This window comes from Phialemonium atrogriseum, assembly GCF_030411735.1.
Source record: "Phialemonium atrogriseum strain 8032-3 unplaced genomic scaffold QBC33scaffold_22, whole genome shotgun sequence".
NCBI lineage: Eukaryota > Fungi > Ascomycota > Sordariomycetes > Cephalothecales > Cephalothecaceae > Phialemonium > Phialemonium atrogriseum.
The window spans coordinates 490,214-517,879 of record NW_026848159.1 but is presented as its reverse complement, the minus strand read 5'-3'; the positions used below and the strand labels follow the sequence as shown (position 1 = coordinate 517,879).

Below are 27,666 nucleotides of genomic sequence, written 5' to 3'. Positions count from 1 at the left end.
CCACATCGTATCCGCACCACTTCCAGACCAGCACAACGAACGTGCTCAATTGCGCCATGGATGACCTTTACGATGAGTTCGGCAACTTCATTGGCGAAGAGGCCGAAGCCTCTGAGGAGGAGTCGGAGCGCGGCGTGGATGCTGGGAACTATGTCTACGATGAATACCCTGAGGAGGCTCCCGCAGCCACTGGCATGGAGCTGATGGAGGTTGATGGTAAGGCCCAGTCTCAGCCGGATACGTGCTCTTTCGCTCTTTCCTTTTCTTCTAACAAACTTGACAGATGAGGGCCCTTCCAACGCGGTCGTCCTCCACGAGGATAAGCAGTATTACCCGACAGCGGCTCAAGTATACGGAGAAGACGTCGAGACCATGGTCCAGGAGGAGGATGCGCAACCACTCACAGAGCCCATCGTTGCGCCGGTCGAGCAGAAGAAGTTTACGGTCGAGGAAGTTGATCTCCCTCCCGTTTTCTTCGACCGTAGCTTCATGACAGACCTCATGAACTACCCGGAACAAATACGGAACATCGCGCTGGCTGGCCACCTACATCACGGAAAGACGGCTTTTATGGACATGCTCGTTCTTGAGACTCACGATATCACGGATAGGCTAGAGAAGCGGACGGGGAAAACAAGAGACGAACAACTGAGGTATACGGATGTGCACATCCTGGAGCGGGAACGCGGCCTCTCGGTCAAGGCATCACCGATGAGTCTGGTTCTGCCGAGCACCAAGGGAAAGTCGCACCTATTCAACATACTCGATACCCCCGGTCATGTCAACTTCGTGGACGAGGTGGCCGCTTCCCTGAGGCTGGTGGATGGCGTCTGCTTGGTCGTTGATGTCGTCGAGGGTGTTCAAGTCAACGCTGAGCAGATCATCAAGCACGCGGTCCTCGAAGATATCCCCATCACGCTCATTGTGAACAAGGTGGACCGGTTAATACTGGAGCTCAAGCTACCTCCCAACGACGCCTACTTCAAGCTGAAGCACGTCATCGAGGAGGTGAACACCCACATCGAAAACACAATACCGGGGAAGAGTGGAGAGAGACGATTAAGTCCTGAGAAGGGCAACGTCCTTTTTGCGTGCACAGATATGGGTTGGTGTTTCACACTCCAATCATTTGCGAAGATGTACTCGGACAGCTACGGGGGTGTCAACACAGACGAGTTCGCTCGCAGGCTATGGGGCGATGTCTACTTCAACCCGGAGAAACGGACCTTCACACGGAAACCAATCGAAGCAAATGCGAAGAGGTCGTTCGTCAACTTCGTCCTGGAGCCTATCTACAAGCTATTCTCACACACCATCAGTGAGGATCCCAAGGAGTTGCAGGGCACGTTGGGAAAGCTGGGGATAACTCTCAAGCCATCTCAGTACAAGACAGATGCCAGGGTTCTCCTGAAGCTAGTGTGCGAGCAGTTCTTCGGGCCCTCCACAGGGTTCGTCGACATGGTGGTGCAGCATATTCCGTCGCCTGTCGAAGCGGCGGAAAAGAAGCTTCAACAGTATTACACCGGCCCGTTATACACGAAGGTTGCAGAGTCTATGAAGGCCTGCGACCAGAACGGACCATTGGTGGTGCACGTCACGAAACTCTTTAACACCACCGATGGAAAGAGTTTTAACTCGTTTGGCAGAGTGATGAGCGGCATTGCACGGCCCGGCGCCCAGGTTCGTGTCCTTGGCGAGGGTTACTCTCTCGACGATGAAGAGGACATGGCAATGGCCAAGATATCGGAGGTCTTCATCGCCGAGACCCGTTACAACATCCCCACAGACGGTGTCCCCGCCGGCAACTGGGTCCTGCTTGGAGGCGTGGATAACTCGATCGTGAAAACGGCAACGATCGTCGAGAAGCAGTTCGAGGACGACGAGGATGCTTACATCTTCAAGCCCGTGATACACTTTACCGAGTCGGTGTTGAAGGTCGCTGTTGAACCGATCAACCCCTCCGAGCTGCCAAAGATGCTTGACGGCATCAGGAAAATCAACAAGAGCTATCCCCTCATCACGACCAAGGTCGAAGAATCGGGAGAGCACATCATCCTGGGAACCGGCGAGCTCTACATGGACTGCGTGATGCATGACCTCCGGCGGCTGTATGCCGACATGGAAATCAAGGTCTCAGATCCGGTCACCCGGTTCTGTGAGACGGTTGTGGAGATGTCAGCAACAAAGTGTTACGCCGTCACACCGAACAAGAAGAACACCATCACAATGGTGGCAGAGCCGCTCGACGACGGCATTGCGAGGGACATTGAGACAGGGGCTGTGAAGATCCGGGATCCAGTTCGAAAAACCGCAAAGTTCTTCGAGGAGAAGTACGGGTGGGATCTTTTGGCAGCCAGAAGCATATGGGCATTCGGACCGGATGAGACGGGGCCAAACATCTTGCAGGATGATACCCTGCCCTCAGAAGTGAGTACCGCATCGCTGTCTGCGGGCGCACCGTTGTTGTGCTATCCCTCAATTGATGGCCCCAATCGGCCCTTCTTGCGCCCCGAGTGCTAACTACCTTTTCTCCCCAGGTCGACAAGAAACTCCTTAACACTGTCAAGGAGTCGATCCGCCAAGGCTTCAGTTGGGCAGCCCGGGAAGGCCCGCTCTGCGAAGAACGTAAGTACCTCGGTTTCCTGCACCCCATGATCCTGCCGCCCGCATGCTAGGCCCTGCATTAGCTTTGTGTTGTAACCTCCCCCTGCACAACCAACCAGACCTCCAGGAAGCGATGTTGCATGTAACAAAGAGTAAAACTTGCTTCTGCCGAGCACCCCTCGGCCATGTTCCGGAAGGAATTGATCTTCCACGATTATGAGCTGGGGAAGATATGCGCGCAGTGCCAAATTCCTGCAGCGCTGGTCGGAGTCGGCTAGTCCCATCTCAGCCCTACTCCACATGATCACACAGCTAGCTGTGTGCCACCTAATCCCCAATCTCTATGCCTGCATCTTTTGCCAGCCGGCGGGGCACACACATGTTACACACGGTTCACATGGTACACGGCTAACTTCTGTGGTAATGACTAGCCATCCGCAACACCAAATTCCGCATCATGGACGTGAGCCTAGACCCGGAAGCCATATTCCGCGGCGGCGGTCAGGTGATCCCCACGGCGCGGCGCGCCTGCTACAGCTCCTTCCTGATGGCGTCGCCCCGCCTAATGGAGCCCGTCTACTCGGTCTCCATGACGGGGCCCCAGGACTCGGTCACGTCGGTGTACAACATCCTGGCGCGGCGGCGCGGCCACGTGCTCTCGGACGGCCCCATCGCGGGGACGCCGCTGTACCGCGTCAGCGGCCTCATCCCCGTCATCGACAGCTTCGGCTTCGAGACGGACCTGCGCATCAACACGCCGGGCCAGGCCATGGTCAGCCTCGTCTTCGACAGGTGGAGCGTCGTCCCCGGCGACCCGCTCGACAAGGAGATCCCCATCCGGCCGCTGCAGATGGCGAGCGTCCAGGCGACGGCGCGGGACTTTGTCCTCAAGACGAGGCGCAGGAAGGGGCTGAGCGAGGACGTCAGCGTCGCAAAGTTCCTCGAGCCCGAGTTCTACCAGAGCCTGCTCGAGAGCGGGACTCTGGGCGAGGCGTGAAAAGGGGGTTGGCGGTGAGAGGGCCATTGGGGGAGAGGCCCCCGAGGTTGTTGGCTCCTCCTCCTTGGGGGGCACTCGCGCCATGTACTGTACGATCAAAAGCAAAAATGAATGGTACCACCGGCATAATACGGTCTGCATGAGGCGGGAAGACGACGGTGATATCAGGGGAGCTGTTGCCAATTTGGCAAGCACAAAGCAGTACGGATTCCCTGGTGGGGTTGGGGAACTGGTTAGTCCCTCGCAACGGCGAAGGTTGTGGTCTACGGTCTTCTGAAATGATGGCGCACAAGCGTCGTACTTTGTTGGTAGATATATCTCTTGGGTTTCCAGGCCTGCTGTCTGTCCAATATGTCCATGGCTCCGCTCCGCATGAAAGAATCCGGGGTTTGGAACGAGTTGAGTCTGCCCCCAGCTTCCGGTCTTATATCAGCTTCCACAGGGCATCTTGGACCAGATCATTGTTCTCTACTCAGTAACATGTAACAAATCGGAAGATGCTCTAAACCAGTCGTTTTCGAAGAACGCTTCCAGGTTGCCAGTGTCTTGATGTCCACCCACGTGACTCAACCTAGATATGTGCATATCAACTATTAACCCAGAGATAATTACATGGGTTATCCTAGCTAGTGACATAGCGATTTGCCGCGCGATGTACCCCTATGCAATCATTTTAGTGCCATGCATTTTGAGCAAAACCCGTTGGTGCCGAAGGACCATCGGTGAGAGTAGATGGTTAGGCAGTGTACGGATAGTGTGTCAAGGGAGCCTTGCGAATCCATGAGATATTAAGCCACCATGTACTCTGGAAATACGACAGACAACCATTGCACGCGGCACCCGGTCGTCCGTTTCGTGTCTTGTAAAGCAGGTGGTTGGAGATGCCACAGGTGCAGAAGATTGTGGATAATTCGAACAAGTTGTGGTGACTGGCCTCGTCATTCCGAGTTAGTCCTGCGTGGTACGATCTTTTTTCCTTGGAGTAGAGTCGCCAAAATCCCTCATTGACTATCTTTCTAGAAAGTACGCCAGTAGAAACCAGGCTTAAACAGTGGCCTGGTGTGGAGCTGAACTTCTGCAGTCGCGAAGCCCCACGAGTCGATGCCGCAATTGTGAGCGTCGAAACATGTGGAACCGCGGTGACCACGACTTTTTCCTAGCTCATACCATCTTTAGGTGGGTGGATAGCCCGTCCAGGATGTGGAATGCGCGAGTGAACTTCTGAATTGTCGTCACCTGCATACTGCAGCTGCAACCAAGGGACCAACTGGATGTGTGCCTCTCATCCTCCCCCTGCCAGTTGGATCCAAACATCCGAAGCACTGCCGGCTTAACGCTCATCCACCTCGATTCAAACTTGTTTCGAGATCTGCCTGCTCGTTGCCATGTTTCTGCAAAGTCATAGCTGGGGGTTCTCGGTATGTTTTAAAACTCATGCGATCCCATTGGGGTAGATAGGTACTAGCACAGACGGACGCGCATCGGTGACGGGGGTCCCCCGAAAGATTTTCGCAGGGACGAAAGGGCGGACCAATCTGCGTGTAGGGATGTGCTTGTGGCCCAAGGGATAAAGCTCGCTTGGCGACGTTAGGCGCATGTCAAGAGCATTTTGTCAAGGACGTTCTTGAGAGTGTCGTTCTCCAGAGCGGCGGCAACTCGCTCCTTGTCCGCTAGCTGCTTGTTAACCTGGTCGTCCTGGGCATGAGCTCCCTCCTTCATCCGGATGTCCACTCGGTAGTTGGGTGGAAGAGCCTGCTCCAGGCGAACTCTCACCGCAAGACCGATAACGGTAGCGAGGGAACAGTGGGTAATGGTCGGGGTGATTTCGACAAGGACTGTCGCCAAGGAGCTTGGGTCTGTTCGCCCTGGCCGCGTAATATGAATGTCGGGAAGATTCACGACAGACAGCTGTCCAAGTGTATGAGGATGCTCAGGATCAGATATTGTGGAAATAAGGTCTGTGAGACAGTCAGTTGTGCGATCTTCCCAGGGCATCACAACTAGCGAGTGGATCCGAAAACCACAACACCAGGAACACAGGTAGAGATGCATGAAAGTGGGATTGAAACCTGGCTCCAAGTGAGGGGCACGAGGTGCAAAAAGGGGCGGGGGAGGGGGGAAGGGGGCTGCATACCATATATTTCCTGCTCATCGATTGGCTCTTCGTTCAGTTCGTCATCGTCCTCGGAGTCCGAAGGCCACGATGAAACATTCCTGGCTGAGCCCCAGGGGCCAGCCTGCCTCGGGAAGAGGATGTCGTCGTACTTGGATTCGGGTCCGCGTCGAACTACTGTTTGCTTCTGCCTCCTGCTGGGTAGCTGGGAAACGTTTAGGATGGTGGGGTTTGCATTATCGAGGACGGATTTTTCCATTGTAAAGATAGATAAATCCAAGTGCTTAGCGTGGCGCCAGGCAGTGCAGAAAACTTGGGCGAAAGGATACTATGGCGAAGATCACACTCTTGACATACTGCAGTCAAACATATATCATGCAGGATTGATGGGAAAGTGAAGGAAAAGCGTCGAGTTGAGATATCGAACAGAGATATCAACTATCCATGTTGCCACCCAGGTAGCGTAGCGTGATGGACCCGCCCGCCGTGGGGCAGGACCTTTGGCGGGGCCGGTAGACGGTTTTACCATTTCCCGAAGCTCTTGGCCGCTGAGCAGGCACTGTATTCCCAGTGCGAAAGGTCTCATTACAGCACCACACTCGCACCCCGCCCAGTTTCTTCGACTAGCTCCGCCGGCAATGACAACAACTCTGCTCTAGCCATCTTCTCTTCAAGCTCCTCTGCATGCTCAAAGTCAACCAGATGCACGCCGCCTCCAGAAACCCGGTCGACGAGGAAGTTGTGCCGATTCACATCGCCATGAGTCAAACCCAGACGATGTAGCCTTCGAAGCAGCGCCTCGCAATTGGCCAAGTCGTCGACGGAGGCCGACACCCCATCCACCTTCTGTAGCAGGAACCCCACGACCCTATCGTCCTCAGTCAAATGGGCAAGGAAATTAGGTGCAATGGGAGACTCGCTGGGATATTGTTGCTGATGCCGCCCTATTATCGAGTATGCCCAGGTCTCGCGCTCAATCCGAGCTATGTCCCATTCGAAGCATGCGATCTTGGCGATAGCTGGCACGCCGTCGTATTGGACCTCATGCACACCCGAGCGGAGACGCCTCGTTCTCTCTAAGCTCAGCACATCGACTCGCCGTTCATGCCAGGTCGCCCGGATCCCTGGCAGCGGGTCTGTAGAAATGGTTGACGTGAGGTAGCCATCCTCGTCCCGCGAGATAATCATAGTAGTCCACGGCAAGTCAGGAAGGTTCGGCAGCATAGGAATGAGGAGATACGGCCGACACATGGTGTCGTCGTCGAATACGCCGGAGAAGATTTTAAGGTAGTGGACCCTTTGGCCCGCTCGGAGACGATAGAATGCACTCTCATCATCTATGTGTTGAGAGAGAATCTCAATGTCTGATTTCGGAACAATTGTCATGGTGGGTTTGGTACCTCGGTTGCTTTCTACTAGTCACGATTCTATGATGTGGCAGAGGTGCTCGAAAAAATATGCACTTCCCCAGCACTGAACTCAAACTCCAAGGGTGTGTACCCTGCCGTACATTCTAGCATGTTTTTGACGCTTCATGGTTGCTCACTAAGAGCTTCAAGCGCAGCCATGTGATCACGTGATAGGAGAAGGCAGAACAAACACCCAAAGCCTTAGATAGGTAGGTAGCTCTTAAAACGGACTATAGTTTATTACGCTTGGCTTTACTAGAGCTTTTGCTTACTTGAAAAACATCATTTCAACGGCGACAATTAATGGGGGGCGGGCACGAGTCCTCGCTATCCAGCACATCTAATGTAAGTTCAGGGATCTTCAGCCCACGTCGACGCAAGTATGAGAGCCGCAGGAGTGGAATTGCCAAAATAGGGGTTCGCCTCAAGCTGATATTGGAAATTCATGCAAACCATACCTACGCTGTGGGGACCGCAATGATATTTTTCCTTCCAGAATGGTGGTGATCGCATTGATGGGTTATTTCCATTACAGCCGCTTAATATCAACAGCCACGCCTGGTCTTCCGGAATTCAATGATCCCTGCAAGGAACGTCTGGGGAAGCATTGCCTAGTGGCGTGGGGCGGAATGTGAATGGCGACATGTGATGATGTCTGGATGAGAGCAAGGGTGGGTTTTTGCCAGGCACTGAGGCACTGTACCTACTTACCCGAGATGCACGGGTGACAGCCTCTTCCCGCCTTTTAGCTGCATCAACCAATCTTGGGGAATACAGCTCCGACAAGACCCAAACAGCTGGAGCATCTACCCATGGTAGGGACTATCTTACTCATTAGGTAGCCACTTCCATATGTAAAGTTCCAGTGTTCCTGTCAACCATAACTGTTTATCGAGCAACCTACTTTACCTACCACAGTACGCTTCCAAAATAGCAGCGACTGCCCTCGTGCTGCCTTTCGAAGCTCCCACAGCGGGCAAATTCCTGCTATGCCGCAAGCCTGCAACCGTGGAAGTGCGGGGGCGCGGGAGATTTGTTTCCTTGCCTTCCTCGGCACAGTTAGGGGGCCTGCAATCGCCAACAAATCTCCCTGCAAAGTTAGTGCATGAAGAAGCATGTGATCCTACAAGAGGCTGAAGGACGCTGAGCGACAGAGTACGTCGACATTACGGAAATTCACCATGTAACCATTATAACCCGGGCCGCGTCTTGATTCCGGTGCCAAAGGAAACCTAGTAGCAGAACCGGGAAATGAGTCTGTCATGTCCTTGAAGGCACATCAGTGACATCACAATACCTCCCGTCTCTAATGGCATCTGCCCAGTGACAGTGGGGAGCGAGGGTGTGGGAGTTAAGAGAAGGCATTTTGGGTAGGTGCTTGGTTGATTGCCGGCACAAAAGATCTTTCCTGGGGATCAGAAAATGCCAAAGGGTTCAGGGTAGGAGACTTGTGAAGCCAGGGTAACAACAGGAATCAATGAAGACAAAACCAGCGCTAGAAAAATCGGCCCGTTCATGAGTGATATCTCGCTTGCCTTGAGAGAAGAGAAGAGTGCAACTGAAAGAGACAAGCATACCACAATATTGGGCATGAGCAGATATAGCCCTTCCAGGTTCCCCTGTCACTGACCGTTGGCACCCCTTGTTCATCGATGTTTCCTTTGGTGGATCGAGTACCGAAGTACCTTATTGCTGGAAAAATAGGCAAGTACACGGGCAGTTAAGCAGTTACGCAATAAATACGGGGGCTGTGGGTGAGATCAGAGATCATATTTCTTCTGGTGGCGTTAGTCCTTAAACGAACGAGACCCTAGCCTTTTGTCCGTGTTGCCTTGGCATCAGGCCGGCGTCTTGTGCATCTGCACCATACTGGGTACCTGACAAGGTAGGTATCTACCACTATCCGTTTGACAGATAGAGGTCGATGTTGACAGCAGTCGATTGTATTCACACTCTCTACTGCGTATGACTGGAAGAATTGATGATCTTTGGGTGCAAGATATCCGTACGCGCTTCCAAGCCCAGGTACGGAGAATTAACACTAATAAGTTTGGTGGCTCCCCATGCTGCTGGGTCATCGGGATGGCGCCACCCGCCGTTCTGGCCGGTGAAAGTGCACCACAGCTGACCGGGACATTGGGTTACGGTTGACAACGGAGGCCCGCAGCCGCGCTTGTCGTTTGGAAGCGCTACAAGAACTGTCGTACCATCTTCCACGCCTAGCACATTCCGCTACCATAGTGCAGTGACCCACAGATATTCTGTGTGGAGCACCTGATATACAACTATACATAGGTACAGTACCTACACCGACAGTGCTTAGTGTCTCGCGATGAGGTAGGAAGGTACCTAGCCAAGATTGAGATTCCTAATCGGCCCCATTTGTTTCACCCTATATGAGGCGCTTTATGCCCTCTGATAATTGCAAATTGCATGCAACTGCCGTACACACCAGCCAACCGGATATTGAGTGGATGCTTCGAACATCCTTGCTCGCATGTGCGCATGCTCTGCCTTGGAACGTTTGGAGCGCTTCGCCTCAACCCGGTCATATCTTGCCAATGTACCCCCGTCCTAAAGTCCCCTGTCTGTAGTCGGATCCTCTCTGTTCTAGGTCTCTTGGCTCGGTATCGAGGCTGGTCCGTCTTGTGGGCAAGGCTCAAACCCCCTTACACTGCGTGCCCCGGCCCTCGCCGCTCTGAGTAACCGAGTTGCTAGTCAATTCTATCGTTTGATAACCCCTCCTCCACCTTCCATGTTTAAACCCACTCTTGTTTAAACCCACTCTCTCTGCGCGTTGAATTCTGACTGGCCAGCCCTGGCCCGCAACCGAATATCATCGTCGCCGCCCGTCCATTGCCGCCGACGTTGTTCTTACCGTTCTCGCAGTCGCCGCCGACAGCGCCTGCTGACACGACGCCAGCGCGAGCGGCTACTGCTTTTGGATGTAGAAGGGCGATCCGGTTTCCTCTTCTAGGCCGAGCGAGGCTTTAAGCCTCCGTCCAAGCCGCGTTCCAGATGTCCAACGATCCGGCAGCGCGTCGGCTGCTTCCCCAGAGCTCCCAGAACTCGCAGAGCTCGCAGATGGGCAGCTTCTCCTTTGCGCCGCCGGGGTATCAGCAGCCGCGAGAGACACAGAAGAGTGCGCTCCTTGACTTGTCCTAAGCCGCCCCCGTATGAGTGCGCCGTTCCTAACGTCCTTGCCCTAGCCTATGTCTTCGTCGATGAGCACAACCGCCACAAGCGGTTGAAGGGTATGAGCTCGATCCACCGCAACTTTTGAGATGCGACTGTTCATGGCTGATCAAAGAAATCAGTTATGAGGGCTTGTGAAGGCTGTCGCCGAAGGAAAATCAAATGCGATGCGGCAACCACCAACACTTGGCCATGTTCCGCCTGTATCCGCTTGAAGCTTCACTGCGTCCGCCCGAATGGGTTCGACGGCTCCTCTACCGACACTCAGGCCTATGAGCTGCCGCGCCCTCAGTTCGATGCTGCCCAAGTCTCGGATGGCTTGTCGCAGCCCACCTTGCAAGAGCAGCCACTGCTCTCCAGCGCGCCGAAGCCGGGGGGCTCCATGTATGCAGCACAGTCGGGCTACTCCGACCCTTCGGCTCTCTATCAGTCCGTCCACTATCAGGAGCCTGCGGCTTTGGCCCAGAATCTTCACTACACCACCGTACCGCCACCTGTGGCCGGCGTCGACCCGTCTTTTTCACAACACAATTCTTTTCCGACCCCCCCGCTCGAGCAACGGTCTCCTCCCCAGTCGCCTCCAGATGCGTATAACCAAGACCCATGTGGCCAGCAAGACCTGGCAGACCTCCTGGGCTCCCTCAAGGTCAATGAGGCCGGTACAGGTCAGAGACGTGAATCCAAACTCGTGTGCCATATCTCTAACCCTCTTTCAGCACCTTACCTAAACAAGATGAGGCTCCGGGCGCAAGAGGACGAGCCAGCTCTCGAGGATGCAGACGAATACAAGAGCATATTGCCGCCCCTGGTTTCCGGTCCTGGGTTGAAAGTTCGTATTCCGCCCGAATTGATGCCCGACGAGCAGACGACTCTCCATTATTTCGACCTCTACTTCTCCAACGCCCATCCGTACATTCCGGTCCTTGACAAGGCGCACTTCTATCACCAGTGGCATAGCAACAGAGACTCCATCTCCCCGTTAGTGCTCGAGGCCATGTTTGCCATCGCCGGTCGTCTAGCCGACGAGCCTGCCCAGGGGCAGCAATGGCTAGCACTCGCAACAAGTAGGGCTCGGCTCACGTCCTCCAGGCGCCTTCTCGTTCACTAACGCGGTCTAGGACACGCCGACTCCTTCATGGACGTTCCAAGGCTGAGCACCTTGCAAGCTCTCCTGATAATTCTGAAAGCGAGGGAATCTGCGCCAAAACGCGGCTACTATTACCGTTCTTGGATGAGCATCGTCCAATGCGTCCAGATGGGCAAGGATCTGGGGTTGGACGAGCATTTCAGCGATCACCAGGCCGGCAGGCCCTGCGACTCAAATCCCGCCGAATGCTTATTGAAGAACAGGATCTGGCAGATAACTTTCGTGTGCGAGGTGATGATCGGTTCCCCCCAAGGTGAGTTGATTCAGCACCTACCAGTCGACGGTTTTCAGGATTGTTGCTCATCTTCTATACGTAGGCCGGACGGATCTACAGGTCGAGATCGACTCGGTCGATTTCGACGTGCCGAAGGCCCTCCCCAATGGAGATGATTCCGAGTACCACGTATCGCGAAGCTTCACATATCTCGCCCGAATCGTTCGCGGCATCGGCCGGATGAATCGAGTATACGCCCGCATCAGGAAGACGGGCGCATGGGGTATCGATCCCGAGTTCGTCAAGATGAACCCCGAATTCCACTCGTGGCTGAGCGACCTTCCGCCGGACTTGGGGATCAGCTACCCCCCCGACGGCTCTACACCTTGGCTGGCCTCGGCTTTCGTCGGGAATCTCCATTCATACTATTATCTGAGCATCATCCTCTTCCACCGGCCACAGTTGGCATTTCTCGACCCCACGGCAGCGGATGGGCAGTGGAAGCACAACATGATGATATGTTACGACGCTGCTAAAACACTCTGTAAGATCCAGGAGGCAGTTTTGCAGGGCTTTGGTCTCAGCGGCCTCCAGTGCATGCTGCGAGGTATCAACTTCACCATCTACGCAGTGCTGGCCTGCGTTGTCCTGCATCTGGTGCGCCCGGTCTTACCCCCACTCCCCACAGTTGCCTCTGTCTGATTAACCGTCATCCCAGGTTGCCCTGACTTCCCCGGATCCCGACCTGAACTCGGACGCCCGAGGGTACTTCACGCGGCATATGAGGATATTGGAAAGGTGTATGGGCGCGTGGCCCATGCCTGATATGCAAAAGCAGGTCGATGCCGTACGCGAGGCCTTTTCCGCCGACACAAGGAAACCTTTCGTCTTGAAGCCCAGCTTCCCCTACTCCAGCCCACAATCCGTTGCGCGTCCAAGACCCCAGCAGCTCGACGCAGGCTTCAGGCCGACGATGGCCCATTCTGGTCCCCTGGATCGACATTTTGACCAGCATTCAGTGCCGCAACACACCCAGGTTACCTATGCCGGGCACCCTGTCTCACCACCAATATCAACGGGTCCAGTGGATATCAAGGGAGACGCACACGCAGTCCAGACCATGATGGCTGCCAGTCAAGGCTCCCAGGCTCCCACAATGCAGCAGACCATGCCTTTGGCTGAAGCACCGGTCTGGAATCCGTCACGCATTTTCGAGTAAGCCCGCCCCAATGCTAATCCGGTGACTCGGCGGCGCGTGCTGACAGTGGGAATAGCCAATGGAACACGTCATTTGGTACGCCTCAAGTCCAGCCTTCGGCTACCTCAGTTGCCCCCCAGGTCAGCTCTCTAAGTGTTCCCTCTTCAGGTGCTTCGGAAGTTCCGACCATTCAAGATATCCAGGCCGTGCAGGCCCAGATGCCCCAGGCGTCTCAGATCCAAACACAACATTACTCGGCTGCTCCGGTACAATCCTTTGTGACACCGGCCATGTGGCAGGAATCGGTGGCCAGCGTCTACGAGGGCGGGCTGAAGAGATCGTGGGACTACGATCCGGGCCTGTCGATGAACAAGCGCCGCTAACGACACTAATGACTTTGACGAAGTATGACGGTTCTTGTCGACCTTTGGCCCCCTAATGTTGGGGGCCGCTCGTCAGCGCGAGACTCGGCAATCGATATTTAACGGGCGGCTTTTATTGCCTTTTGAGGCACAGGCAACCCCTTAACTCCCCTTTCCTTTTCCATTTCTACAATGTTTCTGCCATCTCGGGGAGCATGAGATACATATAACGGGTAGCTTCCTACCGGGAAGAGATATACACTCAACGCTTTCATGACCTATGTTCGGGGGTAGAAACTGGAAATGACCTGCCGGAACATGCGGTTCACCATCTACGCCGTGCTGGCTTGTGTTGTCCTGCATCTGCCCATATTATTGTTCGGCGGTGCCATCATCGGTATGTCTGGCAACTCTTCCAGGGGAATGGGTTTACGCGGAAGACACAGGGGCCGTTGGGTCACCCATTATGGCACGGGCTATGGTTCGGGGGGGTTAGATCGATTGCGTGGGATCAAAAAGGCCTTTGGGATGGGGTTGCGCTGGGGGATTGAATAACTCGGAAGGGCTTATACCACTGTATTATTAGCATTGTCTTCGTCACGGATGACCTGGTGCTCCTTGCTTGCTTTCTCTTTTGTCACGAAAACTCCCAGGCTTCGTTGTCTCGATATCTGTGGCGGCACAGGGTGTCGTCACAAAACAAACCCAGGAAGAGGGATGGATACATGACCGACATTTAGGGGTATATATACATTCAAACAGCGCCTCCAGGAAAGAGGACATTGAACACTTTCTTGAAGCGTACCACCACGACTTCCAATTCTGTCTAGGTATATACATATACATATGCACTCCATCAGGCCGCGTGCTGTCCTACGCTCAACCAGATAATGTACAGTGGTTACATCCCCTCTCTCCATGGCCGCTGGCACTGCTAGCCTGAACTTGGACAAGTGTACCCTCCCCATCTCGTACATTCCATACTAATACAGTTACTTGCCCTGCTCCATGACACGCGGCGCCACATCACCACACCAGCGCACAGCCAACAATCTCTCTCTCACACACACACACACACACGTTCCTCCCTTCACCTCCGCGCCGCCGCCTCAGCGGCCCTCCTCTCGATCCCGGCCGCGACCTCGGTCCACACCCACCCGTTCCGGACGCGCGCCTCCCCGCCGGGCACGACGGCGAAGGCGGCCACGGCGCGCAGGCGCCACCACGGCCTGGCGGCGTCCTCGGCGGCGGCGGCGGCGGCGTCGCGGGCGTAGTTGACGGTGCCCAGGCGGGCGCGGGCGGGGCGCAGGTCGGCGGCCGAGACGGTCGTCAGGCGCGGCTTGCCGATCGGGGTCATGGTGGTCAGGTCGAGGCGGGCCGAGGAGGGGGCGGAGGAGCGGGCCCAGCGGGAGAGGAGGTCGCGGGAGTGGCGGGCGAAGGGGGGCGTGTGGATGTGGATGGAGGTCACGAAGGGGGTGGTTAGGTAGGCTACTGTGACGAGGGGGATGAGGCCGCAGAGGAAGACTGTTTGGGAGGGAGGGGGGAGGAGAGGAGGGAGTGGTTAGTTTTGGGTGTGCTGGTTTTCAGGGGGAGGGCAGGGGTGTGAGGGCACTCAGGGCCTGGTCATGGGGTGGTGTGCACCGTCGCTGAGGAGGCTGGGACTTACTTCCGGTGGCCTTCCAAATGGGCTCACCAGCTGCGAGATACGCCGGCGTGGCCAAGAAGCCAAAGAAGGCAAAGGTGAAGATGGTAGTCAGCTTCAGACATGCCAGGAACGTGGTCCGGCCCGTGCCGGCGTGGTAAATGAGTAAGCGCTCGGGGTACACTGGATTTTTCAGTCAGTTATCAAACCCCTCTTGTAGATCCGAGGTTACGTGTACACATACATGGCTTTTTCCCTGCTTGTGATGTTTCTGACGGCGTCGACGTGGATGCACCCCTGGCTGGCACCGTCCGTGACAGTCGCAGCTCATGGAGGAGAGGCTTGCCTCCGACACGAGTCTGGGTCACGCATCTGTTTGCGGTGGAGAGCAACCGCACTGCTCTCGCCCCTGGCGAATGGCATTTTAGAGGCGCTCTTGCGAGCAACAACATTAAAGACATACTCTCGTCTCTCAAGTTGCCGACGTTATAGTTGAGTACTTTGCTTGAGTTGGTGATTCTCACAACTTCAGGTAAAGCTAAAATGTTCACAGTTGTCGCAAATTGGTCCGAGCTTCTTCAACAAACATGGAAGCTGGAAGCTATGTGTGTATGAGATTTTGCTATGTGAGCTAGTGTATGATCAAATAGATCAATTACTGGAAAATTAGCTTCAGTTTTTTTGTGAAGGCGTCATGTTCACTCTAGAGGCTGAACAGCGTCTGCATGTTATCACATTAGCTGTCCGTTGGGCTGACGAGCAAGCTGACAGCAATCATTACGCCCACCTCATAGATGACAATCGCACAATGCCCTAAGCTACAGTATTCTTTGCGACAATTCCCCTGGAAAACTCCCCGAAGGTGATATGCTGCTCGATATCGACCTCCTCGCCCAGGTTAGGCTGGGTGAACACGGCCAGCGTGTTCCGCGCGATCTTCCCGTCGCTCATACTTGCGCGCGCGCCTCTCACGAAATGAGGGACGGCCTTGAACTTCCCTCCCGTGATCCTCTCCAGGGCCTCTCCCGTCTGGAACGCAACGCAATCCCTGGGAATCTTCACTTGGACCGTTTGACCGGTCCTAGACTTGATGTACAGGCCTGAGGCGGGGTCGGGGGATGTTGGGAGCTCTTCTAACGGGGCCAGCACCGGTTCGGCAGACGCTTCAAAGGCGGGTGCAACGGGGATCGATCTCTTTTCATCGACAAACATGGCCGATGTCAGACCTGTGAGGCAGCCGTGGTCCAGATGTGTCGCGCACCAGTCATCTTCGTCGCCGTTTGCTATCTCGCTGGCCCCCACCGGGGCTGGGTCCTTGGGCTCTTCGGGGAAGTAGTGCAGTAGGCGGGCCTTCGTGGTGGTCGACGTGCTCACCATACGCTCCAGATACGCTCTTGGATACCCGGTGATTCCCTCCTCGGCATACCTATCGCAGGCCCGGGCGACCAGAACGGCGACATCGATGATGAGCCGGCATAGCTGCTCGAAGGTCTCCCTGAAACCTGGAAGTGTCGCCTCGTCCGGCCAGACGTTGGGCGAGAGATACTCAGGAAAGTTGGCCTCGTTAAACTCCTCGGTTGGCACGGCGCAGGAAAGCGACGGGTCAACATAGAAGGCGCAGTTGGCATAGAAGGAGCCTTTCAGGTTGTCCACTTGGCCGTTTTTGAGCGTCTCCTTGCCGAGCGACCACCCAGTCAAGTACTTTGCTTTCTCATTTTCGAGTTTATCTGAGTAGGGGTTAGCAGACGAGCGTGTGTCATGATCCATCACTCGGCATCGAGCTCTGATATTTACCAAGACTCGACTTCGGCAAGTTGCCGAGATATGAAGAATAAGACAGAAGCCGCAGCCTCAGGTCAACAAATTCTGGAGGAACGTCCTTGACAACAAGTATTCCAAGCGAGTCAGGCCCGAACGCTTCTTGCAGTGTCTCGAAGGACACGGTTCCTGCATGAGATGGTCAGCTTCGGTTTATAAGACCTTCACTTACACCCAGCCCCAAACCTCCTGAGCTCAAGGGTGACGACCTTTCTTCAAATCGTTCACAGACACTGTCACTGCGTGCGCGAGTGGGGCCATTTTGACAATACTTGGATATTCCCAGGTAGGTAGTTTGTGGGAGTAGGTGTTTTCAGCAGAAATGGTATACTCAAGAGCCAATCACTCAAAACAGTCACCTGGACCTGTTCCTACTCACTCCTCCACGTGATACATGCCCTGGTGCATTGAAGCCGTTGACAATGGACTGTGTGGTTGGAGAACAGGTCATACTGGTCTTATTGGAGGTGCTGATTATATAAGCCTTATCGATAAGAGGTCGTACGTAGTCTACAGCATCCCGCACCCAAATCTGAAGGTCAGACAGCCATTTGGAACAGCAACTTAATGTCAACGATTGGACCTGGCCACGAAGAATGGTGAAGCCACTTACGTTCAAGGGCGACAAGAAAGCGAAGAAGCGGAAGCGTACGGATGCGGGCGAAGTGTCGGGCGAAGTTGACGAGAGCAAGCTGAAGGTAGCGAAGGTAGAAGAAGACAGCGAGAACGATGACAGCTGGGTCTCTGCCGATGCCGTGACGGACGTGGCGGGGCCGATCATGTTCGTCCTACCGACCACGCCGCCGACTGCTCTCTCCTGCGACGCCAATGGCAAGGTGTTCACACTGCCGATCGAGAACCTGGTCGATGGGAACCCGTCGAGTGCAGAACCACACGATGTCCGTCAAGTTTGGGTCGCAAACAAAGTCGCGGGGACGGAGAATTACCGCTTGAAGGGCCATCATGGAAAGTAGGTACCACCATGGTCGCCGGGTTGTGTCTGTCAGGGTTGTTAACCGAAATCTTGTCAGGTATCTGAGTTGTGACAAGTATGGCATCTTCTCTGCGACCTCGGAGGCCGTCTCCCCGCTCGAATCGTTTGTCCTCATCGCGACGGCGGATACTCCTGGGACGTTCCAGGTGCAGACGCTGCGCGACACCTTCCTCACCGTCAAGGCCCCGACATCGTCCAAGGCCAACGCTGCGCCCGAGGTTCGGGGCGATGCAACCGATATCGCCTTTGACACGACGCTGCGTATCCGCATGCAGGCACGATTTAAGCCGCGGATCAAGGCCTCCAAAGAGGAGAGGGCAAGGGAGAAAATCAGCAGGCGGGAGCTGGAAGAAGCTGTGGGTAGGAGACTCGAAGAGGATGAAGTGAAGCTCTTGAAGAGAGCCAGGAGAGAAGGCGACTATCACGAGCAGTTGCTGAATATGAAGGTCAAGGGCAAGCATGACAAATACAGTTGAGGGATCAGGCCGACATACCCTCGCCCAAGTCAGACCATTTGTTGAGAGCGGGCCTTAAGAGGCAGGCCCTGTCTGCGATTCTCCTCATATTGAGGTGTAAGCCTCGATTTATTGCACCGTGAGTATGTCCCTACTTAATGACACGGTTGATAACAATCTAACGCGTTTGATAGCTTTGTGGCGAATCTACCTGGGGTCGTACGAAGTCTATAGCGCCAAAAATTGTGAGAGAGGAGAGTGGGCTATGGCTCAAAGGTCGCAGCAGGCCAGTGTCCCAGTCCCTTTCCGGTCAACTGGGAGGCAAATGGGCGGTTTCCTTAGTGTGGATCAAAGGGATGATATAGCACTTTGGGTCACCTGAGATTAATAGTGCTGATATCGACTGATAAACCGAAACTTCAAGAATAGCCCTCTTTTATGCCCCTGGCCTCCAAGCCTTGACACATCCATCCTCGCCAGCTGTGAAAACCACGTCCTGGCCCTCGAGGAAACAAAAACTCCTGACAATCTCCTCTCCATGCGCTCCTGGAAGACCAACGGAAGATGCTTGGTCGACGCCCCAAGTTTCCGCCTTTGCCAGGTGGATCAGTTGGAACATCTGTTGGCTGTATGCAGATGGGCACGTTAGGATAGGGACGGCCGGAAACATTGGAAGGCCTGGACTTACCTTTGAGATCCGACTCCGATGATGGCCTCGACTCCATTGGGTTTGGGAAAGATGTGCGCCACGTACTGGCACCCGAGGGCTTCTCTGGCATCACCCATATTGAGTGATGACAGGCTTCCTTGGTCGCCTTCTGCTATGTTATATAAGGCAAATTTCTCGTCGTGTGACAAGGCGAAGATTTCGGTATTATTGAGGAATCCTGCCCGGTGGACCGACCCATGGTTGAAGGCAGTCACGACAACTTCATCCTCGTCTGTTATTCTTGTGTCACATATGTTTACCAGTCCGTCTGTGGAACCAGAGAGCAGAATGTTTGGATCCCCTGGATGGAAGTTCAACTAACGCCTACTTTAGTCGTTGCAAACACGAATATTTGAGGGAAAGGGTTTATACTTCGGTCACGTCGTCGCTGTGGATTTCAGCATATTTTATCCGAGGGCTCGAACCCTGTCGAATGTCCCTGAGTAGATATGATATGAGCACCGCCATGTGTCTTCAGTGTCTCCACGAGATGAACTTACCATATGAGAACTGAGGCCTGATGGTCTGCTAACTCGGTCCCCGCAGATACCGAAAATGTCGAGGGGGAGCAAGCAAGCGACAGGAGACTTGTTTCGTTACCTTAGCTCCCATCAGCAAACTCTACAGAGGAAGACGAGGTTTTGTGTCCCCTTGCTCGCCATTCACAATACTAACCGCCTAGTTCAAGGACCTGGGCATCCCCTGGCTCCAGCCTTAGATCCCATAAGCAAACCGTCCCGTTCTCTCCTGTCGTAGCCACAATGGACTCTGCAACGCTATAGGCTTTCGCAGTTGCAATGTTTCCATGACTTGTCCGTAGCCTCTTCAGTGGTCCTTGACCCAACCGAAGGGGGTTGAAGAGTGAAAGACTCTGATCAGAAGAGATCGCGGCTAGCCCAGCGCCGAGGGAGATAATGTCAAGGACATAGACGAGGTCAGCCCCGGCTTGCTGGTAACCATCACTACAGCCCAGAAGATACATGCTTGGCTATGACAAGTAATGTCCCCTAGCTTTCATGTTATTTTGTGAGCCAGGGCTGTCATCGAGGCAGAGACAAGTTCCGAATAGGAGAGCCCTCTTACCTTTCAGGTAGTGTGATATGGCACGACTTCCTAGGTTCGACAGCGACGGGGATTCAGACGACAAAACTTCCGGAATTTACCACATGCCCTATGCCCGCATCTGCGTTCCACGTTTTTCTTTGTGTGTACGAATGCATGCGTTTTGCAAGTAATTGTTTCCTGTCCGCTCAAAGGGCTTAAGAATTGGTCGTCGGAGAGGCAAGAAACAAACTGCACCCTTTAAGCGACCAAAAGATACCAAAAGAAGGACACCGGGTGGAGCTCCTGTTAATTGGCTTCCAGTGCCGCACAGCAGCCTGCCCAGTTGCCTTCAATCTAGTCGCCAAAACAGACACCTCCTTTCTATTAGCCACGCTCGATTGATTTTGCGGAGGGAATGCCCATCTTCGCTTGGCCTGCAAATATTACTCCTTGACTGTTTTGCATGATAGAAGCCTGCACCATGGCAGCCAAACGCCCACGCCCCCGACGGCAGCCGCTAGCGCAGAGCTCCCGAGGTGCACCTGTAAGTCAGAATTGTGCCGGCATTCAAAGACCACCAGCAGGAGACCATGCAACTTCGCAAGGTTGCATATGCAGCTGACTCACGTATGCAGCTCAGGAAGCTTGCAGCTGTATACTACCTACCTGGTTAGAGAGGGTTTTGTTCTCACTCTCAACTACAATTATATTGATCAACTTCCCCTTTCCTCAAATGTTGTGCTAATACTAAACTCCTTCCTCCTTCAGAGTCACAAGTTCAGCATCTCGTACACACCATCTACTTGATATAGCTATGGAAAATTCTTCGGCTCAGACCGCCAATTGTGAGATTCACGGTGCTGACTCTCCTTGGTACGAGCAGCCATATGGTACATACTACCGTATCACAGACGGTTCGACCATCAAATACCCTGTCTATCAGTATCCACTTTCCCACGATCCTGACATCAAAGGCGAGATGCTTGCCATTAATACCATCCCACAGGGTAACTAGTCAATCGGTCATCTTGAGTTTTGGATGAAAATGGCAAACTCAATCTTGTGTCGACTAAGGAGCTTGCCATCCCAGGCATCGATGTATCCTTCCTCTTTCACCCTTGCAAAGTCGACTGGCTGGACTTGCTCGACATGGGTACCTAGGTACTCCTGACCCTAGCCAACGCTGGTTAGAGGTGCAGTATACTTTCCAGAAGCAGGCTGGCATCTTCTCTAGCCCCCGTCTCCTAGATCATACAGGCTGTACATCTGTTGGCAGCCTGGGACTGTGATCCCCGTGATGGATACTGGATAGATGTAATTTAGGTCACGTGCGTTGGTTAGGTGACAGGGAGGAGTGGTTAGGTGATGACGGGGAAACCTCGGAGGAATGTCTTGAGTCATCAAAGACCACTTGCGGTTGGGCACTCATGGACGTTCATGATTGGCAGCTGGCGCATTCACCTTCGCAGTTGGCCGGGGCGGCCAACCGTGGCGCTGATTTCCAACCTTATTTGAGACCCCTACAAGCAGGGGCCAGGGCCAACATCCAGTAGATCGATTTGGACAGCTGGTATCATCCAACACCAATAAATCCGATCATGGCCGAAGTTCCCATTCTAACATCCGTCATCAGCGACATTTAGTAGTCCTGTGACATGACGAATCATTACGATTGCCTCTCTCTACGATAGCCTACCATGGGGCGCCTTTTCGTTTGCTTTATCCGTGAGCGTTCCCATAGGCACTGTGATTGTTTGGGGCCAAGCTGACACTCTATCAGTCCTGGTGCAGGCCCTCGTTTTTGCCTTCGCCGGAGCTCAGCATGGCGCCAACTTGGATAAGGATGGCCGGGTCGATAGACCAAACGCCGCCGGTGCGGCCTACACCGAAGTCGCGACTCCCCAGGGACGTGGTGCGCCTATCCGGGAACCAGGTAAGGGAGTCGATCGTGGCAGACGGAGAAACAAGGAGAACTCACTGACCGATGTACCGCAGGGTCGGACCTCGTCGACGATGCCATGGCTGAATTGAGAAAGATACACCATCCCTCCCATCATCGAAAACGGAAACCGCGCGGCATCATCGGCACAGTCCTGTACTATGCCTTGAAAGCGGCCCCTAGTTTTCGCATAAGTGCGCCGCCGGCCGAATCCTCGACAACGACGATCAGCGGACCTCTCCTCCAAGCGGTCAGGTTTCTCGAGGAGTCGTCGCAAAAGAACAACTCCGACGCACTCTACCTATTGGCCGAGATGAACTTCTACGGCAACTACTCGCACCCAAGGAATTTCGAGGCTTCCTTTGATTACTACCACAAGCTGGCGCAGCTCAATGGGAACAGCTCGGCGTCGCACATGGTTGGTTTCATGTACTCGACTGGGGTCGGAGGTGCGGTGGAACGCGACCAAGCCAGATCGCTGCTCTATCATACCTTCGCTGCAAACAGCGGGCACACAAAGTCGGAAATGACTGTTGCGTACCGCTACCACGCGGGTATAGGAACGCCAAAGAACTGCGAGACCGCTGTCAAGTACTACAAGAGAGTCGCAGACAAGGCCGTTGCGTGGTACCGGTCAGGCCCGCCGGGAGGGATGAGCTGGTTTCAGGAAGCCTACCGCATCGCCGACGAGACAGGAGGGGTCTTTGGCGAAGGTGCAAGCGTATCTAGCGCCGGTGTCAACGCCGTCAAGGGACACCCAAATTCCGGTGCTCACGCATCGATCGACGACATCATCGAGTACTGGGACCTGATGTCGCAGAAAGGTGATTTCAAGGCCTCTTTCAACCTCGGCCGCATCTACTATGAAGGCCAGAGGGGGTTGAATCAGGACTTTAAGCTTGCGAGGGAGTACTTCTACGCCGTTACCCAGCGGTTTTGGAGGAAGGGCCGCGTTGTGGAAAATCCCAAGCCAGGGCTGGATAAGACCGCCGCCAAGGCTGCCGGTTACATTGGGCGTATGCACTTGAGAGGAGACGGAGTTGAGCAGAACTTCGACAGAGCCAAGATATGGTTTGACCAGGGCATACTCTTTGGCGATGCTCAATCACAATACGGCTTAGGGCTGATACTGCTCCACGGGCTTGGTGTACCGCAGAACGTGGCCAGAGCGGCAGAGCTCTTCAAATCCGCAGCCGATCAGGACTTTGCTCCGGCGCAGGTGCAGATTGGCGCTCTCTATCTGGATCAGGGTCATGCCGACGATATTGGGAACGCCAACCACTTCTTCGAAATGGCCGCAAGATACGGCAACTTCGAAGCGTATTACTACCTCGCGGAGATGAACCTCGCCGGTATTGGACGGGAGAAGTCGTGTAGTTCAGCAGCAAGTTTCTACAAGAGCGTGGCCGAGAGGGCAGAGCCAGTGGTTTCTGCCTGGGCCGAGGCCAACGCTGCCTATGAAGACGGAGACTTGGAATTGGCTTTCCTCGAGTACCTGGGTGCCGCCGAGCAGGGGTACGAGAAGGCCCAGAACAACGTCGCCTTCATGTTGGATCCGGAACAGTCGCGCCTGCCTCTCCCTGAGTTGCTAGGTCGGAAAAAAGAGAAGTCATATCTTTTGGAAAACCCTTCGCTGGCTCTCATCTACTGGACGAGGTCGTCGAGACAAGGGAACATCGACTCTCTGGTGAAAATGGGGGATTACTATCTCCAGGGGATTGGGACCGACTCGGACGTCGAGAAGGCTGTCCAGTGCTATACCGGTGCGTCCGAGTACCACCAGAGCGCACAGGCGTTGTACAATCTGGGCTGGATGCACGAGAACGGGGTGGGCCTGAACCAGGACTTCCATTTAGCTAAGCGCTACTATGATTCCGCACTGGAGACGAACGAAGAGGCCTATCTTCCCGTCACGCTCAGCTTGCTCAAGCTGAGGGCGAGGAGCGCGTGGAACACCTTCACCCACGGCCGCATCAACTCCATCAGGGACGAGCCAGGTAAGGAGACCCCCAGCCCCACTGGGGCCTTGGTTTGAGTGGGAAGTAGTGTGCTGACTGATAGACAACCAGCCCCTAAAAAGGACTGGTCCCTGAGCGAGTGGATCGCCAACTTCGTCCAGGACGACCTCTTCTTGTACGATGACGCGGCATACGACGACCTTTACGACGGCGCAATGCCCGGTGGCGACTCGGACGTGGCAGGGGATGTGGATGATGGGATTATCGAGAGCATCATCATTGTGGGGCTGGCGGCGGCTCTTGTGTTTTTGGTTATGTATCGACAGCAAAGACAGCAGGCGGCGAGGAGAGCAGAGGAGCATGCTGCAAGACGGCAGCAGCAGCGGCATCAGCAGAGGCATCAACACCAGCAGCAACACCAGCAGCAGCAGCAGCAGCATGAGGAGCAGGGCGGCCAAGTGGCCGAGCCACAGGGCTTCCCACAAGCTGGCAACCCTGATTTTGGCCAGTGGGCTGCTGGGGGCGTGGGGCATTGATTGATGATGGATCAGATAGAGGATGGGCATATGTATGTGTGTGAATAGGATCCACCATGGCGTTAAAGGGTCAATCACCACAAAAGGTACCTCCAAAAAGTACCTCGGAGGAGGTCATATCAGGATTACGAGGTCTAGTCCTTCCTCTTCGTAGTGAAATAAATACTTCTCATGACGTTGTCTATACCCGCTGGGCGTGAACAAAATCTATGTCTCTTGACAACAGGTTTAGATGGACCCTGTGTTGTACATGATCAGGGTTGTACAGTCTGTCGATTAGAGAGAATGCCGTTTGACTTCTCTATGCGTAGACATCGGCCTTCACTAATCCGACTACCAACATCCTGGCTTAGGCATCTGTGGTACTTACCTACAGCGTTACGTCATACGCGCCTGGCCAATCAGCTGTTAGTTTCTTTTGGTATGAAATAGCTACCACAATGTCGATTTATGACACCACCCAAAGCACATAGATGGAGCCGCCCAAATACACACCAGGAAAGCCCACGGTAACTTGATATGGGATCTCATAGGTCATGGCTATCACATCAATACCGGCAGCAAAACGCCGCCGCATCACGGCCGCCAATGACACCCTCAGGAAGCCCTTCCGCTCGCCCCTGATCAGCCGACCAGGGCCGACGACACCCTCCTCGGGGTCCCCCCTCAGCGCGGTAGCCAACCCCGCGCGCCATCCGGCGCCTTACTCGCCCTCCACGGGGACGCCGTCGAGGCGGCGGGCCGCCGTCAGGCCCTTGCGGGTCGGGGTGGCCAGGCGCGGTGGCGGGAACGCCAGCAAGGACAACGACGACGACGACGACGACGGGGACGAGGACGGGATCCTGGCCGCGATGCGCATCCGCGGGAGGGAGGCGGACGCGCTCCTCCGCGCGGCCGAGGCGGAGCTGGAGACGGCACGGCAGGCCGGGCGGATCGAGGCGCGGGCGCGGGCCAGGAGGCCTGGCGAGGGGGAGGGGGGAGGGGCCGAGATGGGGGAGCTGGTGGAGAGGTGGAGGGAGGCGGGGAGGCGGGCGGCCGACGAGCTGCTGGGCCTGATTGCCGACCGCGTCGCTGGGATGGGGGGCGCGAAGGTGTGGAGGGAGTCGAGGAGGAGGCAGGCGGAGTTCTTCCGGGGGATGGATGGGGAGGAGGAGGAGAGGAAGAAGGCGGATGCCAGGAGGCGGGCTGCTGCGGTGGGGGAGGAGGAGGGCGGAAGGGGTGGTGGGTATGAGGAGGGGGGTGGGTTGGGAGAGGACGGTGATGTTGACCCCAGGGAGTACCGGGAAGGTCAGGAAGCTGCTGAGGAAGACGAGGAAAAGGAGGAGGACGCTGAGGATGAAAAGGTATGATGATGGTCTCTGTTCGAATGCCGTGGCCACCGCTAACCGAGTGCAGAAGTTTACGATGCACATGATGCTCAGGAGTCTCAACATCGACCCGGATATTCTGGGATACGATCCTGTTGAAGACAGATGGCGGGAGTGATGCGACTTCTAAGCACCTTGCCTCCCTCCCTACGCCTTCAAGGAATTCATACAGCTGTGCTTATACCCAATACTACGAAGGTGAGCGTCTCACGATGAGAGAAGGCAGGCAGCTGAGCTAAGCTGTCCGTCATAGGAACTTACGGCATAGCCCTGATACAACAGTAACAGAACAGCTACTTATGGGGCCGGGATTGCTTCGGAGAGGCTGATAAGCCGCGACAATGGACCTGGTCGGAAGTGTCCCGTATTAACGTTCTCAAATTGTGTCGAGATGAGGGCAAGCAGGCTAGATCTGGCTGGGTTATGCCGTGGCAGAACCAACCCCGGTCATAAGGGGATCGTTCATAGCACCAGAAGAGCATTCACGATACAAACCGATCGCACATTCTACTGAACTCTTTATGAGGATCGATCGATTCGGATGAGAGTCGAGTTAGGAGTTGTTGTCGGTTATGTGGGAGGCCTCAACTTTTAGAAGAATAAAACTTAATCCGCCATCAACCGGCCGTGTGTTTCTGACCATGTCTGGACTGGCCAGGCCCAGACTCGCGTGGAGAGACTATCTACTGTGTATGAGCGGCCGACAGAAAGGGGTAGATGTTGTGGGCCCTGGTCGATGCCCGCGTTTCAACACCAAAAATATACAGAAACTCGGAGAGAGAGCTGTGGGTTTGCCACGAAGAGCCGTTTCCTGTTTTTGTACGTATGTATGACAGGTATCCCCTCCAACAAGGCCAGGTTTCTCTCGCCTGAAAGGTGTTTCATTGGCTGGCAATTGAAGGTCGTCCCCTCTGAATCTCGGAGCAGGGACAGCTGAAACGAGACTGGAACAAGGTACCGGACACATACAGATGATACGGATGGATACGCTGAGTGGGGGACCACGAAGTACTCGACTGCGCTGCGCCACTGCTATCATGTCACAGTGATTGCGTGGAACATCTACCATAGAAGGGCAGCCATAGAATAAGCACCTGGCCGTACATGGGCGGCAGCGGGGGTATTCATAACAAGGTATAATACCCACTGCGTATTGTTCACCCAGCCTTGGCATTCCGCATCCTCGCTTCTTTAAGGCCACTGTCTTACTCTTCCCGCCTTCAATTTCCCTCGATAACAAACAACCAGGAGCGTGTCGTCTACCTGTGAATCTTCGTCCCCTTCGGACACTCGAAGATCAAGATGAAGCTGCAAGCGGCTGTCGAATCCGCCGTCGGCGCTTTGGTGCGTCGGGAGCATGACGAGGATGGCGACTTCATTCCGTTTTGGTACTCCAAGGTATGCCCTCTATTCCAGCTATTGTTTTCCAAAGACCGCCGACACGGTCTGACTGGCATTACAGACGGGCGTCATCGTCAAGTGGTCCCTCTTCCTAGGCCTCATCGTCATCGTCACCCTATACCTCCTCGTAGGCTACATGCACGCCAAGAGACGCATCCGGAAGGGCCTCCCACCGCTGGGTTATCACAGGGTGAGTACTAGCTCCCTTCCACCCAACCTCCTCCTTCTGCACATGCGCATCGTACTGATCCTGACCGAACCCCCAGTTCCTGGTTTCCCGCACGGAGCTCGCCCGAGTCGACCCCCGATACGCATTCCCCCAGCGGCCCTCGTACGGCACCTACTACCCGCCGAGCCAATACTACGGCATGCACGCCATGCCGCCGCCAGTCTACGATCCCGAGGCACCCCGGCCGCCCGTGTACGAGGGCGCCAAGGTCGATCCCAGCCAGGCGGGGCCGGGATTCACGCCCGAACCGACAAGACGGCCTACCGAGCCGGCCCCTGATTATTCGCCTCCCGCGGGACCGCCCCCAGGCGCATCGAGGCAGTAGGATGCTGGGA

The 27,666-nt window shown here is 54.9% G+C and overlaps 11 protein-coding genes across 11 annotated transcripts; 6 read left to right on the top strand and 5 right to left on the bottom strand.

Annotated features, from left to right (window-relative positions):
* Nucleotides 1-56: 56 nt before the first annotated feature.
* Nucleotides 57-3,601, top strand: QBC33DRAFT_517476 (P-loop containing nucleoside triphosphate hydrolase protein; the record flags this gene model as incomplete). Its single annotated transcript, XM_060426190.1, has 4 exons — nucleotides 57-216; nucleotides 284-2,427; nucleotides 2,538-2,625; nucleotides 3,036-3,601. 4 exons carry the CDS (start codon nucleotides 57-59, stop codon nucleotides 3,599-3,601), a joined length of 2,958 nt encoding a protein of 985 aa, XP_060281107.1.
* Nucleotides 3,602-5,065: 1,464 nt separating this feature from the next.
* QBC33DRAFT_188047 (uncharacterized protein) lies at nucleotides 5,066-6,173 on the bottom strand. The gene is made up of 2 exons (XM_060422495.1): nucleotides 5,736-6,173; nucleotides 5,066-5,559 (listed from the first exon to the last, which is right to left on the bottom strand). Exons 1-2 carry the CDS (start codon nucleotides 5,971-5,973, stop codon nucleotides 5,189-5,191), a joined length of 609 nt encoding a protein of 202 aa, XP_060281106.1. The 5' UTR covers nucleotides 5,974-6,173; the 3' UTR covers nucleotides 5,066-5,188.
* Nucleotides 6,174-6,216: 43 nt separating this feature from the next.
* On the bottom strand, nucleotides 6,217-7,193 carry QBC33DRAFT_546357 (alpha-galactosidase A). Its single transcript, XM_060428651.1, has one exon. It carries the CDS (start codon nucleotides 7,098-7,100, stop codon nucleotides 6,300-6,302), a length of 801 nt encoding a protein of 266 aa, XP_060281105.1. The 5' UTR covers nucleotides 7,101-7,193; the 3' UTR covers nucleotides 6,217-6,299.
* A 2,948-nt stretch (nucleotides 7,194-10,141) lies between these two features.
* On the top strand, nucleotides 10,142-13,429 carry QBC33DRAFT_594543 (uncharacterized protein; the record flags this gene model as incomplete). The annotated part of the gene is made up of 8 exons (XM_060431788.1): nucleotides 10,142-10,265; nucleotides 10,333-10,377; nucleotides 10,441-10,983; nucleotides 11,035-11,382; nucleotides 11,437-11,718; nucleotides 11,783-12,336; nucleotides 12,398-12,894; nucleotides 12,954-13,429. 8 exons carry the CDS (start codon nucleotides 10,142-10,144, stop codon nucleotides 13,258-13,260), a joined length of 2,700 nt encoding a protein of 899 aa, XP_060281104.1. The 3' UTR covers nucleotides 13,261-13,429.
* A 434-nt stretch (nucleotides 13,430-13,863) lies between these two features.
* On the bottom strand, nucleotides 13,864-15,428 carry QBC33DRAFT_594535 (uncharacterized protein). Its single transcript, XM_060431787.1, has 3 exons — nucleotides 15,126-15,428; nucleotides 14,906-15,064; nucleotides 13,864-14,763 (listed from the first exon to the last, which is right to left on the bottom strand). The coding sequence occupies exons 1-3, from the start codon at nucleotides 15,340-15,342 to the stop codon at nucleotides 14,330-14,332; spliced, it is 810 nt and encodes a 269-aa protein (XP_060281103.1). The 5' UTR covers nucleotides 15,343-15,428; the 3' UTR covers nucleotides 13,864-14,329.
* Nucleotides 15,429-15,459: 31 nt separating this feature from the next.
* On the bottom strand, nucleotides 15,460-17,122 carry QBC33DRAFT_546342 (Clavaminate synthase-like protein). The gene is made up of 3 exons (XM_060428650.1): nucleotides 16,909-17,122; nucleotides 16,676-16,828; nucleotides 15,460-16,608 (listed from the first exon to the last, which is right to left on the bottom strand). The coding sequence occupies exons 1-3, from the start codon at nucleotides 16,958-16,960 to the stop codon at nucleotides 15,695-15,697; spliced, it is 1,119 nt and encodes a 372-aa protein (XP_060281102.1). The 5' UTR covers nucleotides 16,961-17,122; the 3' UTR covers nucleotides 15,460-15,694.
* A 173-nt stretch (nucleotides 17,123-17,295) lies between these two features.
* QBC33DRAFT_561566 (FRG1-like family-domain-containing protein) lies at nucleotides 17,296-18,169 on the top strand (the record flags this gene model as incomplete). The annotated part of the gene is made up of 2 exons (XM_060430142.1): nucleotides 17,296-17,669; nucleotides 17,731-18,169. 2 exons carry the CDS (start codon nucleotides 17,296-17,298, stop codon nucleotides 18,167-18,169), a joined length of 813 nt encoding a protein of 270 aa, XP_060281101.1.
* Nucleotides 18,170-18,557: 388 nt separating this feature from the next.
* Nucleotides 18,558-20,315, bottom strand: QBC33DRAFT_187898 (WD40 repeat-like protein). Its single transcript, XM_060422494.1, has 6 exons — nucleotides 19,941-20,315; nucleotides 19,533-19,864; nucleotides 19,358-19,457; nucleotides 19,230-19,296; nucleotides 18,837-19,174; nucleotides 18,558-18,774 (listed from the first exon to the last, which is right to left on the bottom strand). The coding sequence occupies exons 2-6, from the start codon at nucleotides 19,837-19,839 to the stop codon at nucleotides 18,585-18,587; spliced, it is 1,002 nt and encodes a 333-aa protein (XP_060281100.1). The 5' UTR covers nucleotides 19,840-19,864; nucleotides 19,941-20,315; the 3' UTR covers nucleotides 18,558-18,584.
* Nucleotides 20,316-21,453: 1,138 nt separating this feature from the next.
* QBC33DRAFT_546333 (protein sel-1 1) lies at nucleotides 21,454-24,515 on the top strand. Its single transcript, XM_060428649.1, has 4 exons — nucleotides 21,454-21,626; nucleotides 21,682-21,834; nucleotides 21,897-23,837; nucleotides 23,910-24,515. Exons 1-4 carry the CDS (start codon nucleotides 21,599-21,601, stop codon nucleotides 24,332-24,334), a joined length of 2,547 nt encoding a protein of 848 aa, XP_060281099.1. The 5' UTR covers nucleotides 21,454-21,598; the 3' UTR covers nucleotides 24,335-24,515.
* QBC33DRAFT_621861 (uncharacterized protein) lies at nucleotides 24,511-25,899 on the top strand. The gene is made up of 3 exons (XM_060432820.1): nucleotides 24,511-25,559; nucleotides 25,608-25,677; nucleotides 25,730-25,899. The coding sequence occupies exons 1-3, from the start codon at nucleotides 24,871-24,873 to the stop codon at nucleotides 25,817-25,819; spliced, it is 849 nt and encodes a 282-aa protein (XP_060281098.1). The 5' UTR covers nucleotides 24,511-24,870; the 3' UTR covers nucleotides 25,820-25,899.
* Nucleotides 25,900-27,060: 1,161 nt separating this feature from the next.
* Nucleotides 27,061-27,650, top strand: QBC33DRAFT_427744 (uncharacterized protein; the record flags this gene model as incomplete). Its single annotated transcript, XM_060424149.1, has 3 exons — nucleotides 27,061-27,099; nucleotides 27,164-27,292; nucleotides 27,369-27,650. Coding segments are annotated over 3 exons (450 nt in total), but the record flags the coding sequence as incomplete, so codon positions are not given.
* Nucleotides 27,651-27,666: the final 16 nt, after the last annotated feature.

What these genes read in the sequence shown, in the direction of transcription:
- QBC33DRAFT_621861 (XM_060432820.1), top strand. Translation starts at nt 24,871, where the DNA reads ATGGCTATCACATCAATACCGGCAGCAAAACGCCGCCGCATCACGGCC. An exon ending in GAGGGCGGAAGGGGTGGTGG is followed by an intron (nt 25,560 to 25,607) that starts GTATGAGGAGGG and finishes TGTTGACCCCAG; the next exon opens with GGAGTACCGGGAAGGTCAGG. An exon ending in AGGACGCTGAGGATGAAAAG is followed by an intron (nt 25,678 to 25,729) that starts GTATGATGATGG and finishes AACCGAGTGCAG; the next exon opens with AAGTTTACGATGCACATGAT.
- QBC33DRAFT_546333 (XM_060428649.1), top strand. Translation starts at nt 21,599, where the DNA reads ATGGGGCGCCTTTTCGTTTGCTTTATCC. An exon ending in CCTTTTCGTTTGCTTTATCC is followed by an intron (nt 21,627 to 21,681) that starts GTGAGCGTTCCC and finishes ACACTCTATCAG; the next exon opens with TCCTGGTGCAGGCCCTCGTT. An exon ending in TGCGCCTATCCGGGAACCAG is followed by an intron (nt 21,835 to 21,896) that starts GTAAGGGAGTCG and finishes GATGTACCGCAG; the next exon opens with GGTCGGACCTCGTCGACGAT.
- QBC33DRAFT_546342 (XM_060428650.1), bottom strand. Translation starts at nt 16,960, where the DNA reads ATGGCCCCACTCGCGCACGCAGTGACAGTGTCTGTGAACGATTTGAAG. An exon ending in TGTGAACGATTTGAAGAAAG is followed by an intron (nt 16,829 to 16,908) that starts GTCGTCACCCTT and finishes CATCTCATGCAG; the next exon opens with GAACCGTGTCCTTCGAGACA. An exon ending in CTTGCCGAAGTCGAGTCTTG is followed by an intron (nt 16,609 to 16,675) that starts GTAAATATCAGA and finishes ACCCCTACTCAG; the next exon opens with ATAAACTCGAAAATGAGAAA.
- QBC33DRAFT_594535 (XM_060431787.1), bottom strand. Translation starts at nt 15,342, where the DNA reads ATGTCTTTAATGTTGTTGCTCGCAAGAGCGCCTCTAAAATGCCATTCG. An exon ending in ACAAGCAGGGAAAAAGCCAT is followed by an intron (nt 15,065 to 15,125) that starts GTATGTGTACAC and finishes TGAAAAATCCAG; the next exon opens with TGTACCCCGAGCGCTTACTC. An exon ending in CATTTGGAAGGCCACCGGAA is followed by an intron (nt 14,764 to 14,905) that starts GTAAGTCCCAGC and finishes CCTCCCAAACAG; the next exon opens with TCTTCCTCTGCGGCCTCATC.
- QBC33DRAFT_188047 (XM_060422495.1), bottom strand. Translation starts at nt 5,973, where the DNA reads ATGGAAAAATCCGTCCTCGATAATGCAAACCCCACCATCCTAAACGTT. An exon ending in CGATGAGCAGGAAATATATG is followed by an intron (nt 5,560 to 5,735) that starts GTATGCAGCCCC and finishes ACTGTCTCACAG; the next exon opens with ACCTTATTTCCACAATATCT.
- QBC33DRAFT_187898 (XM_060422494.1), bottom strand. Translation starts at nt 19,839, where the DNA reads ATGTATCTTCTGGGCTGTAGTGATGGTTACCAGCAAGCCGGGGCTGAC. An exon ending in CCAGGTCCTTGAACTAGGCG is followed by an intron (nt 19,458 to 19,532) that starts GTTAGTATTGTG and finishes ATGGGAGCTAAG; the next exon opens with GTAACGAAACAAGTCTCCTG. An exon ending in ACAGCGACGACGTGACCGAA is followed by an intron (nt 19,175 to 19,229) that starts GTATAAACCCTT and finishes AGTAGGCGTTAG; the next exon opens with TTGAACTTCCATCCAGGGGA.
- QBC33DRAFT_546357 (XM_060428651.1), bottom strand. Translation starts at nt 7,100, where the DNA reads ATGACAATTGTTCCGAAATCAGACATTGAGATTCTCTCTCAACACATA.